Here is a 15,286-nt window from a genome sequence, read left to right on the forward strand (position 1 = left end):
CCATGTTTTAAAGGGGTGGGATTGTCCACAGACAAACCAGCATCACCAAGGATATGGTTACAGAGTTTCTAGTCCCAACTCTCTGGGGTCTCACTGTGTTGGACTTGTTAAATGTTTAGTTATCTAGGAAGTGATTTTGTTTCGCTGTACTTTTTTCAGGGAGGAAGCAGTTTCAAATCAGTAAAGCAGAAAGTTCCTATCTACGTTTCCTTAAGTTTCTTCTATTAAAATCTAATATTGGTAAAACAAAACAATAAAAACTATGCTTAGAGGAAGAAAAATAGGAACAATTGACTATTTGTAAAGTAAGCTCTCTCTCTCTCTCTCTGTCTGGTCTCTGTCTCTCTCTCTGTCTCTCTCTCTCTCTCTCTCTCTCTGTGTGTGTGTAATGTGGGTATGTTTGTATGAGGGTGCAGGCATGTGTAAATGTGGAGGTCAGAGGACAACCTTTGGGTGTCAGTCCTTGCCTGAGAAAGTAATCTTGGCAGGGACTAATGAGAACTCAAAGGTCAATCTTGCTTTAGTCTTCTCCAACTAGGAGAAGAGATTTCACTGAAAGGCAGAAGAGCCTGAAAGGCATCAGCAGCCCTGCCATCTAAGGCAGCACAATGGAGCATCCAGTCACTTTCAATGAACACGACATGAGCTGGTTCTGGCAGGCGACAAGGAGTTAACAGAGGCCCCTGGTGGAGTGGCTGGTGTCATGGGAGGGGCTGCAGATGCCCTTCTCCTCATAGGCTTCTCAGGAATTCCACGCGCTCTGCACTGGTCAGACACAAGCCTTAGTCCTGATCTCCATTCTGACAGCATTATCAACCCACCTCCCTTCTGAATCCATGTCCACCCTCTAACGAAGCTCGCTAGGTTACATTTCATAAGACTGGCCTTGATGGACACCATGGCCCTTAGCCATGCGGAGGACGTCTGGTGGTCAGGTGCCGTCTGAACTCACCCAACCCTCTCCGAGCTTTCAGATGAAAGTATGACCAGAACAAATATTCAAGTGATCACTGAGAAGTGAGGCTGTGAGAGTCCCAAGGATGGCTTCTACCACAACTGGAATCCTTTGAGTCTATGTGGAGGTTTCACTTTTTTATCTCCACGTGTCTACTCCGGCCTGAAATCCCTACCTAGGTCATGCCACCTGTATAGTGAGCCTTCCCAAGGGCACTCAAGTGTTCCACAGATATGTCTTCACAATTATGATAACTCTTGTTTGTTTTATTCCAATTCTTCAAGTGTCCTGCAGAAAACAACCTTTCCAACAATGATCTCCAGGCAAAAAGAACCTCAGAACATCTCCACTATTCCAACCAAGGATCAAGAAGACCTGGGTCTGGGAAACAGGGGAGACGATAAACAAATGTGATTTTTGTACCATTTTATATCGAAGTTTAATTATTTCATTTTAAATCAGAATGAGACATCTAGTGCCAACTGATTGTCAATGTCTGCATAAAGTTCTTCAACAGAGTTCTCAGAATAAAGCGTCACCTCATTAGCCTGGACCAGGGTGTCCCCTCAGGATGTGAGAGTGTTCTTTCTTTCCTGAGCTCTCCTACTGTCTTGGCTGTGCCCACTGACCCCTGACTGAACAATCTCCCCGTTGGGAAAGATCTCCCTGCCACTTACTGTACTGAGCTCCAGCACCCCGGCACTGCCTCCTCGCCCTTGCTCCAGCCCCTCACTTCCACCTCCTTTGCAGGCTTGGCTTAGAAGAGTTGCCCTTAGAGTGCCAAAAGCTAATCAGGGCATTCACACATATGTGTCTACCTTTCCACCACCTCTGCCAAATCTAGATGGTGATCTTATCAGGGAAGCAACCCTGTCTTTCCTTGGGTTTTAGACTCCATGTCTAGCAAGGGGGATTTACTGAGGGTAAAGCCCTTAGCTCTCCAATAAACAAACCTCATTTATACTGAAGCAATTTCAGAAGTGTTCAGGTTGAATACAGTCAGGGTCATCACAAAAGAGTCCCATTTCAAACACACAGGTGCAAACCTTTGGGGAAAGCCCTGCATACAAACAGTCTCCTAATAAGTGACGCCTACATAAACTCAATGCTACTCCAGAACTTTCTGAATTGGCTTCTAATAAAATGCAGGCATACTCTTCTAAAGTTACGGGACTATTTCCAATGGGTACCCTAAAACCAAGGTGGAAGAAAAGTAACTGACAAGGTTACTTACTACCTTGGCTAACTTCAGCAGGTGACTTGAGGCAGTTGTGAAAATCATTTGTACTTGTTTTAAGTGTGTGAGGAGAAATATAATACTTTAATAATGGTAACCATTACACAGGGAAGCTGTCCTTGGCTTAGGTAAGGACATGTTGTAGGGACATATTCCATACTGCCTTCCTTTAAGCTCTAAAAGTATTATCAACAGTCCGACTTAGGAATTAAACATTAACTCCTGCTTATGAAAACTTAGTGAAAGAAGGCAGAGAGCTAGGTCAGTGGGTCAGTGGGTCAGAGCACAGGCTGCTCTTGTGGAGCATTGGGAGTGATTCCCAGCACTGACATGGTGGCTCACAGTTGTCTGTAACTCTAGCTGCACTGGATCTAATGCCCTCTTTGGGTTTCCTTAGTCCGCTACGCAAGCACTTGATGAATATAAACGTTTTTTAAAAATCTTTAAAAAATTAGTTAAGGTACTAGTATCATCCATCTGGTCTTTAATTTATTAAGAGCATAATTTTAAAGAAAGCATAATTTTTAATGATATTCAGAAGCTTCAAGGACTTGTTTTTAAAAAGTTCGAATAATAAAATCTCTATACAAAGACTCAGCAGAGCAAAACACCACCACCGTTGGTGGCTCCTCCCTCTGGAATGACCTGGAAGATGGACGCAGCAGAATCCAGATGAGCCCAGTGGTTAAACGGGGCCCTTTGTGCCATGGCTTACCTTTTCTGAAACTCAATAGATACCTTATAGAAAGTCTCCAGACCTCACACAATTCCTTTCCATTAGACACACCGAGGTGTCATAGCTACTTAAACTGTTTCATTCTGTCCCTAGAAAGTGACTTCTCTGCTTTTCTGGTATCTCCTACAATGCACTCAAATTAAAGCTCTCCTCGCTGAGCACTACAGGGGTAGAGCAGACTCCGAGCTAGTGATCAGGCTGTGATCAGATGGCTGGAAGCACACAGCAGGTGTCTGCATGCACAGCACCTCTACTTCTGCAGCTCCCTTTGTAGGAAGCGCTGGAAAAACCAGCCAGCACTATGTGTACTCTGGGGCAGGGTAAATAAAAACGGGCAAAAGCAAGACCACGCTGTCAATTGTCTGCCGGAGACTGAGAAAGCAATTCAAACAAATAAACACCCGGCTGGCTGGGGCTCTGAGAGGCATCAGGAACAACCGACAAAATCGTGTTTTCTTATGAATTAGTTCATAAGACACTGAAATAGCGGCTCACCTAATTTATCTGCAGTGACTGAATTATGCAGCTAAAGTCCTCATCTCTTGCTATGCAGAGCGAGAAAAATCTCGTGGCACAAATGGGGCACATCCTCCCAGCTCACACATATTCAAGGATCATTTAGTTGTGAGATTATAGTTTCAGTTTTTATTTTGTCTTTTTATGATTTGGATTGGGGTCTTACTGCATAGCCCTAGCTGGCTTAAAACTTACAGAGATCTGCCTGACTCTGTCTCTAGAGTGCTGGCCCCAGGCAGCTGGAACCTGGGTTTGAAACTGTGCTTTTCTTAACAGTTTTCTCACGGTGACCTGGCAAAGTATTTTGGATGCAGCAGACACTTTCATAGGCCTCCTCCCAGGAATCTTATTGATTGAAATTAAAGGTTCAAAAGAAAAGTCAAACCCCTTCTACTAATACTAAATTTCAATAGCCTCTTTAACCTTTGGCCAAGTCTGTCTCTGAATGTAGTCCCCCGGGGACTCTTTGTCAGCTCATCAAATATCTAAGCAGATCCGCCAAACAACTTATCTGGCCAATGAATCTCGGTGTGGAGCTGGGACTGGGGCTCGGAGCCTTGCACGTACGGTATACCTGCTCCTGCTTGTCTCACACTTGCTTGGTTTTTAGAAGAGTACCTGCCTCCAAAGAGTGATCCACACTTGCTTTGTTCTATCCCATGGAAATAATGTGCTGGTTTAGCTTTTAGAAAGGGATCTCAAAGCCAGGCAGTGGGGGTGCACAGCTTTAGTCCCAGCATGGGAGGTATAGGCAGATGGATCTCTGAGACTGAGGCCAGCCTGGTCTGCCAGACAAGTTCCAGGATAGCAAGAGCTACACAGAGAAACCAATAAAATTAAAAAAAAAATCTTTTAAGTTAAAATAAAAGAATTTCAATACTTTGTGTCTACAAGGTGTATATTGATCTTTGAGAGACCTGTGGACCAATTACAGATCTCTTCTTGTTCACTTATACTTTATGCCAAAAAGAAATGAGTGAGATTTCTAATTGAGTTAAAGACAGAGACAAACAAAAGGGACGAAAAGCCTGTGGTGCTCGCACCCTTTCTAAGACAACTCCAAAGGTGGTCATGAAACATGGGTGTCTGGGAGACTATGGCACCACACAGGACCATCCTCAACTGTGAGGCCAGCGGTGGGCATCTGCCCCAACAGCAGCCAGGCTACTGTGAAAAGATAACCTGGACCACTTGAGCCATCTCTAAGAATCTGAAGCCCGAAAATGATGGAAGAAGCATTGGGGGCAGATGCTTACAGGGCGGAGGAGGGATCCATGCAGGAGAACTGAGGCTACAGAAAAGTGCTGCAGGCCAAGGGTGCGGAAAGCAAAATTCAGTGAAGGGAGAGAACACGGGGGGGGGGGGGGGAGGAGAAAAGAAAGGGAGCAGACAGAGAAGATGCAGAGACGCCCCACAAGACAAGTGCACAGGGCAAGGATCACATATTACCATGGAGTACAGGAGAAACACATCCTTCTATGTAAAAATATAACCAACCCTTTAGTTTGAAGAAGTCCAAGTCTCCCACAACTACAACGTAATTAGTGTTAATGATTTAAGCCCAGGTTAATAGTAAGTTTGCATAAACATTACATGCCTGAAAAAGCTATAAACGGCACATGGCTTTTCAAATGACCTTAATTCCTCTGCAAAAAGCCAGAAATCGTCACCCTATCACACAAGGCTTAGTTGTTTATCAAGATTAAGCCATATACCACATGTGTGCTGGCACAGTGGGTTATGTTTAAAAGACGTAAGCCTAAATTTGTTTTGTTTTGTTTCTTGAGATGGGTGCAGCTCTGGCTGACGCAGAACTATGTAGACAAGACCGGTTTTGCATCACAGAAATTTACCTGCCTCTGCATCCCACACACCGGAATGAAAAGCTCGGGCCACCAAGGCTAGTCTGAACCTAAGTTTTTAAGGCTTGAGGAGACATTACCCAAAGCTCTGAAAGCTTCCTCTGACAAAGAGGACCAGGCCTCACATGCCCCCCTGCTTCAGAGGTCAACCTAGCTTACAGCATCCAGGACAGGAGCCGAAGACGCTTCCACTTAGCCCAGAACCAAGGCAGATTTTCTCTTAAAGCCACGATGTGGTGTGGTGAAAGAGAGAGGTTATACAGACATCTTCACTATTCTTAAACAACCACATCTGTGCACTATAATCTGGACTCTGACTTGACATATACAAAAGAGCAGAGCAAGGTCCTATCTAGTGCTAGGCTTGGTTTGCTTTACTTTACAAAAGCAAACTAGGCGGCAGAAATTAACAACAAAAGAATCGAGACACTGACGCACACACAACCTGGGACTTCAGGTCTCTCTTGACATGTGTGAATGCCATACATGAGCAGAGGGGACAGTCAGGCACGGGTCAGGAGCTCCACCTACATCCTCCGAGAAGAACATTCCGGATTCTCCGAGTGCTAGCCTGCTGCTGCCATTGCTCTGGGCATTCTTTGTTTGTAAGCTCTATTGTAGGTCTGAGACCTGAAAACTCATTTACAAATAGCAGAATTTCTGGACTTAAGGTCAGGACCCAGGCTTCAGTGCAGTCCCATGTCAGGTTCCTGTTTAGGTACGGTTAAATGCAGCCCTAACTGCATGCCCCCACCTTCCCTTTATTGGCCCCCACCCCCTTACCTTTTCTGTCAGGCTTGAGGTTCCTATCCACTGGGGGTGGTTCACAGTCAGCAACAGGAACTGGCCTCCTGGGAGGGGTCTTTGGGCTGGACCTGAAGCCCATATGAGCAGGAGGAGGGACTTGCATCCCAAATGAAGAAAAATCAAAGGTCCCAGGGGTCATTGGTACATAATTTGGCTCCTGAATTGGCTCGGTAAAGCTGCTGGAATGCTGTCGTGGTGGTGAGTTGGGGTTCATGGGAACGTAGTTCTCGTCCAGTTCTTCACCCGATAAGTTTCCTGCTGTCAACACGTTTTTGATTTTCTAAAACACACATACATTTCTCTTAATAAGCAAAGCCACTGTCACACAGTGTCACACACAAGTACCATGCCTGTTCCTATGGGACCCATAGTTACTTTCAAATTTCATGGTCATATTTAGAGTCTGGGCTACTAAGTCTAAAAAGTCAGAAAATGCCAAGGCCAGTGGCCAGTTATACTTACAAACTGGTTATGGAAGCCTTCCAGGGAACTGGATCTATCACCTGGAAAGGTCCGTGGAATATCATAGCAATCCTGAGAACTAGCATCTGGAATTAAGAAAACACTGTCAGTTTTTGTCCCCTTGTTGTTGCCAGCTTGTGGGTGCTCTCTTCACACCTGTCCAAGCACGCACATCCGTCAACCTTGAAAGGACACTCATGCAGCAGGATCTCTAACTGACACACTCAGCACACACCTATAAGTTTACCAATGTCATGATCTGACTATGACAGCAATCGAATGCACAAGCCTGGCAGGAGAAGGCATCTAAGGATGGAGAAAAGGAATGATATCCATTTTGAGCCACTACACTTAAAATAGGCTATCTAGCTTCTTTGAAAACCCGGCAATGGAGGAGAGTAAAGGCAAGGGTCAGAAGTTTAAGGTCATCCTCAGGTACATAGTGAGATAGAACTACATGAGATCCTGTGGCAGGTGAAAGGAAGGAGGAGGGGAGAATAAGAGGGAGGAAGGAAGACAGGGAAGAAAAAAACACATACTGATAAAATATTTTTATTCTATATTAACCCTTTGCCTTTTTTGGGGAACAGCTAGATAACTCTACCACAAGATACAGAAATGCTAACACATAGACTATAGGGCATGCGCACTTAACACCTGATTTTTCTTTTTTAAGCAAAGATGCCCAAAATACACACTGGAGAAAACATTGCTTCTTCAACAGGCAGTAGTGGGAAACTGGATATCCATATGCGTAACAATGAAACTAGATTCCAGGAGCTCATCCTGTCAAAACCAACTCCAAGACCGTATGGAGGGATCTGACCTGAGACTCAGCAGAGGCTGGAGAAGAAGGAAAACACTCCTATATGTGCACAGGCAAAGGACGCCCTCAACAGGACTTCAGCCACCCAGCACGTGGAACCAACAACTGACAAACAAGACCTCATGAAATTAAAAACCGTCTGAAGATGGAGCAGTGATCAAGTACAGAAAGGTTAAGAGTGAGAAGGAACCTTTGCCAGCTGTGAACCCAAGACGGTGCTGAGAACAAGAATGAACTAAAAAACTAAATAAGAAAACTACCTAACCAGTCAGTGGGTTAATTAGGAGCATATAGCACCCAAAGGGTGGAATACAAATGGCAATTAAAACACACACACACACACACACACACACACACACACACACACACACACACACACACAGCAATGACAAACACCTAACAAGTTCTGGCAAGGATGAGGATTAAAGAGGACCTTCAGACATCGCTGGTGAGAACATAAACTAGACCAACTATCATGAAAGTTGCCTTAAAAAGTAAGTAAGCATCACCCCATCTATCATACAGCCCACCATGCGCCATCCTGAGTATCTCCGAGTGGCGGATTGCAGGGACTTGCACAGTCTTTACCGCAGCACCACTCACAACAGCCACATAGCAGTCGATGGAGCGTCCAACAGAAGGCTGCATAAGGAAATGCGGGACATATACCCAATGGGATTCTTCTCCTCCTTAAAGAAGGATGAATTTGGTCCAGATGGCTCAGCAAATAAAGGCTAAACCTGAAAGCCTGAGTTTGTTCTCCAGGACCCACATGGCAGAAAGAGAGAAGTAACTCTTAAACGTTGTCCTCTGACCTCCTACACATAATAAACAAACAAATAAAGGTAAAAAACAAAACAAAACAAAGAATGAAGCCATGCCACTTGCTAGAAGGTGGAATATGACATAATTATATCAAGAGAATTAAGCTAATCTCATAAAGACAAATATATTTTAGGATTACTGGATTTTGTATTGATACATAAAATCATATGTAATATGAAAGTAGACACAAAACTCTCTAGGAGATGAGGAGAGCTAACAGGAAGAGTGAGAGTTGAGGAAAGGGAAGGCAGGGGAGATGGGGACAACATAGTCAACACACAGTATTTATACTGGACAGAATCTCAAGAATCTTGGAGAATTAAGCTAGACAATATCACACTCCCAAGATCTTTAGCAGGCTTTATGGGATAAGATAAGCATGGCCACCTTCAGCTAAGTTGAAGAGAGAGAGGAGAGGCTCGGTGCTCTAAAAATTGCAAAAGGTCAAAGCCCAACAATGTCTTAATTTGAACAGTGTCGTTGCCTATGAAGACAAAAAGATAAAAGCTGCTAATCGTGGAAGAAAGGCGAAACCCGGAGATATGACAGAGAAATGGTCGTAGTGACACCCAGACACAGGCAAGGACGTCGCTAGAAGTGTTTCTGTTCAGACAGCCTACCTCTACAGAAGCCCAGAAAGTGAGGGGAAACCATAAGACCAGGTTTTTAGGCATGAAATGATTCAGCTCTTTTTCTTCTAACAGAGCAGGCATATAAACATGCATGCACACAGGCAGGCAGGCAGACATGCACACAGGCAGGCAGACATGCATGCACACAGGCAGACATGCATGCACACAGGCAGGCAGACATGCATGCACACAGGCAGGCAGACATGCATGCACACAGGCAGACATGCATGCACACAGGCAGACATGCATGCACACAGGCAGACATGCATGCACACAGGCAGGCATATAAACATGCATGCACACAGGCAGACATGCATGCACACAGGCAGGCATATAAACATGCATGCACACAGGCAGGCAGGCATGCATGCACACAGGCAGGCATGCACACAGGCAGACAGACATGCATGCACACAGGCAGGCATATAAACATGCATTCACACAGGCAGGCAGACATGCATGCACACAGGCAGGCATGCACACAGGGAGGCATGCACACAGGCAGGCATGCACACAGGCAGGCATGCACACAGGGAGGCATGCACACAGGCAGGCATGCACACAGGCAGGCAGGCATGCACACAGGCAGGCAGGCATGCACACAGGCAGGCAGGCAGGCGGGCAGGCATAGACACAGGCAGACACATACACACAGATACACACCCCCCAAGCCCCCACACAGACAGACACAAACACACAGACATACACACAAAGACACATGCAAGACACTGACAGATACAGACATACACACAGAGAGACAGAGAAACACAGTCAGTCATGACACGCACACACACTTCCTTGAACACACTCTACAGGGATGTATGACTCTAATATCATGGCTACATGTGTGGGAGCTGCAGAGGTGCAGAGAGAAAGTGATAAATACTCTTTATCAGCCTACTATTCGGAAGAGAGCAATTACTGAGAAAATGGATTTTCTTGCATGTGTGTGTATGTGCACACGTGCAGTGAGTGGAGACCAGAGGAGGATGTTGGCTATCCTTCTGTATCACACTTTCCCTTATTATCCTGAGACAGAATCTTTCTCTGAATCTAGAGGTAGGCTGGCAGCCCACAAGTGCCTGTAATGCTCTGGACTCTGTTCTATACACATCCCTAGGATCCCAAACTTGAGAGGGCACTAGGATCGAAGCGTAGGTCCTATGCTTGTGCAGGAAAGGCTCATACCCATAAGCCATCAGAAACAGGCTTTCTATCACTGTCCCTAAGAGAGCAGAGCCTGCCAGAGGTTTACCTTTCCGCAACTTGTTCAAATCCACGGTGGAGACGGTGTTACTCCGGGAGGGCGGCATGCCCACTGTAGGGATACAGTAACTGCTGTCAGTGTCTGCGGCCGTGCGTGGGACTCCACTCGTTTCCACAGGAGACCGCTCATGAGTTGGATGTGGCTTTGGTGGCCGAGGTGGGGGGATGTCAGGAATAGTGTCCAGCTTTGATGACTGTGCCAGTGTGCCTTCTGGAAATGTCCGTGGAATCTGGTAAGTGTTACCAGGTGTTGGCGGAATGTCGTAACTAATAGATACGTGTCTCATCTGAGTCTCTACACTTGAAGTCCCAGTTGGGGTATTAAACACGTAAAGCTCTCCATCTGCCTCAGTACTTGAGGGAGATTCCTTTGGCAACACATCATGGGAATAGCTCCTGGGCAGGTTATAGAGGCTGGACTCTCCAGACACAGATGTAACCCGGGATGGTGGGCAGTCATACATCATTTGCTGCTGAAAAAAGCCATTCATTCCGTGTTTGCTCTGGGAGGAAGCAGGAGTCTTATGGGAAGGGACGTTGTCATTGCAGTCTGTCTCAGAAGAGGTGGGCTTGGCAGAGTCAAAATGGGTTCTGAATAAAATTGTAAATGACAAAAAAACAAACAAACGGAAACAAAACAATAATCAAGTCAGACAGATACGGTTTTGACACACACACTGTAGCTCAGCAATCAAAACACATTTTGTTTGTTAGATTTTTTTTTTTTTTTTTTTTGTGGTCTGTAAGATTCAAAAAGCACAAATGTTCTTTGGTTGTTTATAATAGAACTACCACCACCAAACTGCTAGAGCATTCTCAGTAATTCCTGTTCTATATTTGCCCATGCCCCTAGCTGCACCAAGGAAACAGGCACGTACGCACGCGCACACGCACGCGCAAATTAACTAATGTTAAAAACACAAAAACAAAACAGCAACCCGGAGGAGCACTTCCATCTGAGAGCCTGGAGGGAGGACTCCTGGAGGGCATGTGTGTGAGCTGAGTCCTGGTGGTTAGAAATAGTTTCCGCTTATCTTAGCTGCCTTCTCGAGAAGGTTTACTCTGAGCTGAGTCCTGGTGGTTAGAAATAGTTTCTGCTTATCCTATCTGCCTTCTCGAGAAGGTTTACTCTGAGAGCTCCCAGGGTGACTGAATCTCAGGGCACTGTGTCCTGTGTAATCTGTTTGTATTGTCACAGCACCTAGCACACCAGTGGACATGTGCTGGGGACGTCATAAATACTTGTTATTAACTGTCATTTCAGCCGAGTATCTGCACAGTAACTTGAAGAACAATCTCTCCTGTGCAGTAATAGTGTTCATCAGCGAAATCAACTAAAGGCACTGTCATAAGAAGAAAATATACCTAACAATGTCATTGGTCAGTTAGATTCTTAAAAACCAAAACAAACAAAACCAAACCACAGCAGCAAGTACCAGCGAGTGTCCGTAACAGAAAGCATCGGTTAGCTGCCAGGACACACGCTCACAAGTGTGCTGGTTCCGTATTCACAGCAAACAGCAGTCGTTCGTTAGTTTCTGATAGTATTAACGAGTGTTGACTTACACAGTTTTCTTGCTCTTACAGGTAAAGTACCATTACAACAGACAAAACCAGCCATGGAATGGGCCCCAGCTCCTTCCACTATCCCTTGGAATAACTCACAGAAACCGATTCTGGGAGTTTTAAGTTCTACATAAATTGTTTAAACAACTACTCTGCAATCTTATTTTAACTAATTATTTTTTAACCCAAGAAAAGAAACATTTTTGATATAAAAATAAAGCTTAATTCCTTAACACCGTATTCTATCAAACTCCCTTGTGTGTAGCACACAAGTCATTGCTGTCTTCACGCTGTAAAAAGGATTCTAGCTGGTGGCGCTGTCACCAGTAGTCCTGGGTTGTAAGCAGCAGACACCAGCTTGTTTATTGGTCTTCACTTTCCTGTCACTTCTTCAAATAATAACGTAACTTGTTTGGTTTCCTCTGCCACTTTATGCCTTTTAGCTTTTCAATATCAAATGCCAAAGATGATCAAGTTAAAAGATCTTCAGGCTTAGCATAGGAAAGGTGTGTGTGTTGGGGAGGGACTTGACGACCAAGCATCTGGAAAAGGATTTTTGGACCCTCTGGGTCAGGTATCCACTCCGTATCTCTATTTTAAAACTTGTAAGTCACGGCTTAGAGTCAGCACTGCTCCATGGCTGGGAAATGTCATTGCCACCTGGTCCACCTCTAGGATTGGCCATAATGGGATTTTACCTGTATGATTAGTTCTCACACAGACCCAGAACTACAGCACACTCACTGCAATGGAATCACTTTGCTTTCAAAGTCTTCTAGTAGTAGGTACTCCTCTCCTTCTTCAGAAACAAAAGATGACCCTTGGCTGGTTTACAATCACATAAGAAATGGAGCAAGGTCACCATTTACAAATCAGTGACATCTGTCAAGCAAGTAACACTGTGAGTGGCTAACAAAGACTGTGAGACTTTCCAAGTCAGCCTGTAGGCACAACTGTGATCTGCAATGATCGGAGAAAGTGTCGAACAACAAAAGACCTCCCGTGTAACAGAAATAATTAATCAAGGATTATAAACCTGCAACGCAAATCTAAAGTGTAAGCCTATAGAGAAGGTGCCATGTAAGCTTCAAGGTTTAAAAAATCTAAAGGCCTTTAAATGCACACACGCACGAACGCACCCACGCACGCACGTAATATGATAGTATGCACATGTACCTGGTGGGGTCAGGCTTCTTGCTTTGACAGTTGATCAGCAAGAGGTAGTCTTGTGGATCGTCCTGGAGGCCGAGAGTGTCCGGGTGTGGTGGGAGGCTGATGAGCTGGTAAGAAGGAGGTAGCGCGACTGAAGATGCTTCCGCCTGGGCGGAGACTGGTGCTGTAGTTATAGCGAAAGGTGAGTCACCAGGTGCTTGTGAGGAGCTGGCCAGCGGCTTCACAGGATCTGTAATCAAGTTTAAGTTTTAGGCCATCACAGTTGATTCTGTCGTTCTTAGACGATGCTACCTTAAAAGTCTGGAAATAGACTGTTTTAATGCACATAACCAGAATCAACAATGGAGTGTTAGTTAAAAAAAAAAAACAAAAAAAAACCAAAACAACAACACTACCTGAGGACACAGATAGTGGTACACACCTGCTATGCCAGCTAGTCTGAAGGCTGAGGTGGAAAATTGCTCACCTTAGCAGTTCAAGGCCAGTCTGGGCAAAAGATCGAGATGATATCTCTGTACTAAGCAAGAAATACTACCTACAGAGCAATTGTTATATGTTAATTAGCTCTGGTCAAAGACATCTGAAGTAGGACTTTATTTAGTTCAGGGGCCTGAAAGAAGTCAAGGTTAGGCCCGAGGAGATGCTCAGTTAGTTGGTAAAGCACCTGTCATATAAGCATGAAGCCTTGAGCTGAAATCCACCAAACTCACATGAAAAGCCAGGTAGATCCCGAAAGCTCACTGGCCATCTAATCTAACCCTCTTGATACACTCCAGACACACTGAGTGACTCTGACTCAAACGGACAGAGATAGAGAAAAACACCGGATACCAACCCCTGGCCTCCACATGCATACACATGCATACATGTGCATGTACACACACACATACCTATACCTACACCCAGTGAGGTCACACTAACGTAACCTTGAAAAATACTTAGTTTTCAAACTACTTAAAATAAAAATGTTGTATGAAAACATTTTAATGTTAATATAATTTAATGTGCATAGCTGTTTCACCTGCATATAAGTCTGTTTACTATATACGTGCTTGGTGCCTTGGAAGGGCAGAAAAGGGCATTAGTTTCTCCTGGTACTGGGGTTACAGATGGTCATAGACTCTTGTGTAGGGGCTGGGAATGGAACCACTACGCCATCTCTCCAGCCCCAAGAGACAGCTTTTTTGTTGTTCTGGATTCTACCCCGCCCCCATGACCAGGAACCTTTCAAGGAGACACTGACATTCACTGGCAGCCTAGATTCAGCTTAGATAGCCACAGTGCTGCTGAGAATTCCTGGGTCTGCTCTGCGGGTTTGCCTAGGTTGTTCGGAAACGTCTCTCTAATTCAGAATGAAGGCAAACTCATCTTCAATGTCAGAATCCCTTCCCTGAACTTTCAACTACACCCGTCTGTTTGCAGAGTTTTCAGGAAGAGATGGCCATCGAGTAAAAAAACATTTCACAATCTCTTAAGCATGTTCCAAAAAGATAAAAGAAAATAGATACACGTTGTGGAAGGTTATAACTAGAAAATAAGTTGTACATCTAGAAATAAAACCCCTCTGTAGTTTTGGACATAACAAAGTATGATTTTAACCGCCCTGACAAACTAATCTGTTATTCTGGTTAGACGTATGAGTCCATAAATAAGTAAGGAAAAGGCCAATAATCAAATGTGAAAGAGCAGAATGGATAAGGCTGGTGAAACGCAGATTTCAAACAATAAAATACGTAAAACACACTAAAAGGAAGGAAGGGGTGGATGGTCCGTCAACTCAGATTGAACACCAGTCATTGCCCGGCTAACACCCTTCTCTGGATTCCTGGAGCAATCCACACACTTTGATGGGTTTCTGTATTTACCTCATTAATAGGTGCACCACATCAAAGTTTACAATGCTTCCCCTTTGACAGGAATGCCCAGAGCATATCTTAATTGTGGAGCCTGAAGATAAGAGTATCTTGCTACCCAAGGGTCTCCATGGTGATCAGAATTGTTGCGTTCATTACTGTCTTTCTTACATGTAGCTGAGGTGTGCGGGGAGCACAGGGAGACAAGTACAGGGGAGCAGATTCAGACTCACTTTCTGTCAGACTGGAAGAGAGCTTTAAAGAGCAGGAGGCTCCCGAAAATCCCGACACCCATTTGCCTACATGTACAGCCTTGGGGTGGTTCCTTGAGATCTCTTGGAGTCCTGCTCTATGCTAACAAGGTTTGAGAATCACTTAGATTTAAAGAATTTGGCCTGATTAAATGGATAGAAGTTCTAACTTTTAATTTATGAATTTCCATGAAATGGTTATTAAAATTTTGACTTATCTAGTATGATCTAACACCCTTTGTCAGGAGTTAATTCTTATTTATGGAAGCAGAAAACACATGTGGGACCATTTACCAGTCTACGACATACTATCCAAATT

General features: G+C 44.6%; 1 protein-coding gene across 4 annotated transcripts in view; it reads right to left on the bottom strand.

The window, feature by feature from the left end:
- GAB1 (GRB2 associated binding protein 1) overlaps positions 1-15,286 on the bottom strand; it is a 104,853-nt gene that overhangs the window by 11,843 nt on the left and 77,724 nt on the right. For 2 of the 4 annotated variants that reach the window (XM_080936602.1, XM_080936600.1), the window contains exons 3-7: positions 12,867-13,092; positions 12,435-12,515; positions 10,114-10,715; positions 6,576-6,661; positions 6,090-6,393 (exon numbers count right to left, since the gene is read on the bottom strand). In XM_080936602.1, the coding sequence (XP_080792728.1) occupies positions 6,090-6,393; positions 6,576-6,661; positions 10,114-10,715; positions 12,435-12,515; positions 12,867-13,092 (1,299 nt within the window). The remainder of the gene's footprint in view (positions 1-6,089; positions 6,394-6,575; positions 6,662-10,113; positions 10,716-12,434; positions 12,516-12,866; positions 13,093-15,286) is intronic. The other 2 variants (XM_080936603.1, XM_080936601.1) reach the window with 1 other exon arrangement.

The sequence above is a fragment of the Micromys minutus genome, assembly GCF_963924665.1.
Source record: "Micromys minutus genome assembly, chromosome: 24".
In the NCBI taxonomy this organism is placed as follows: domain Eukaryota; kingdom Metazoa; phylum Chordata; class Mammalia; order Rodentia; family Muridae; genus Micromys; species Micromys minutus.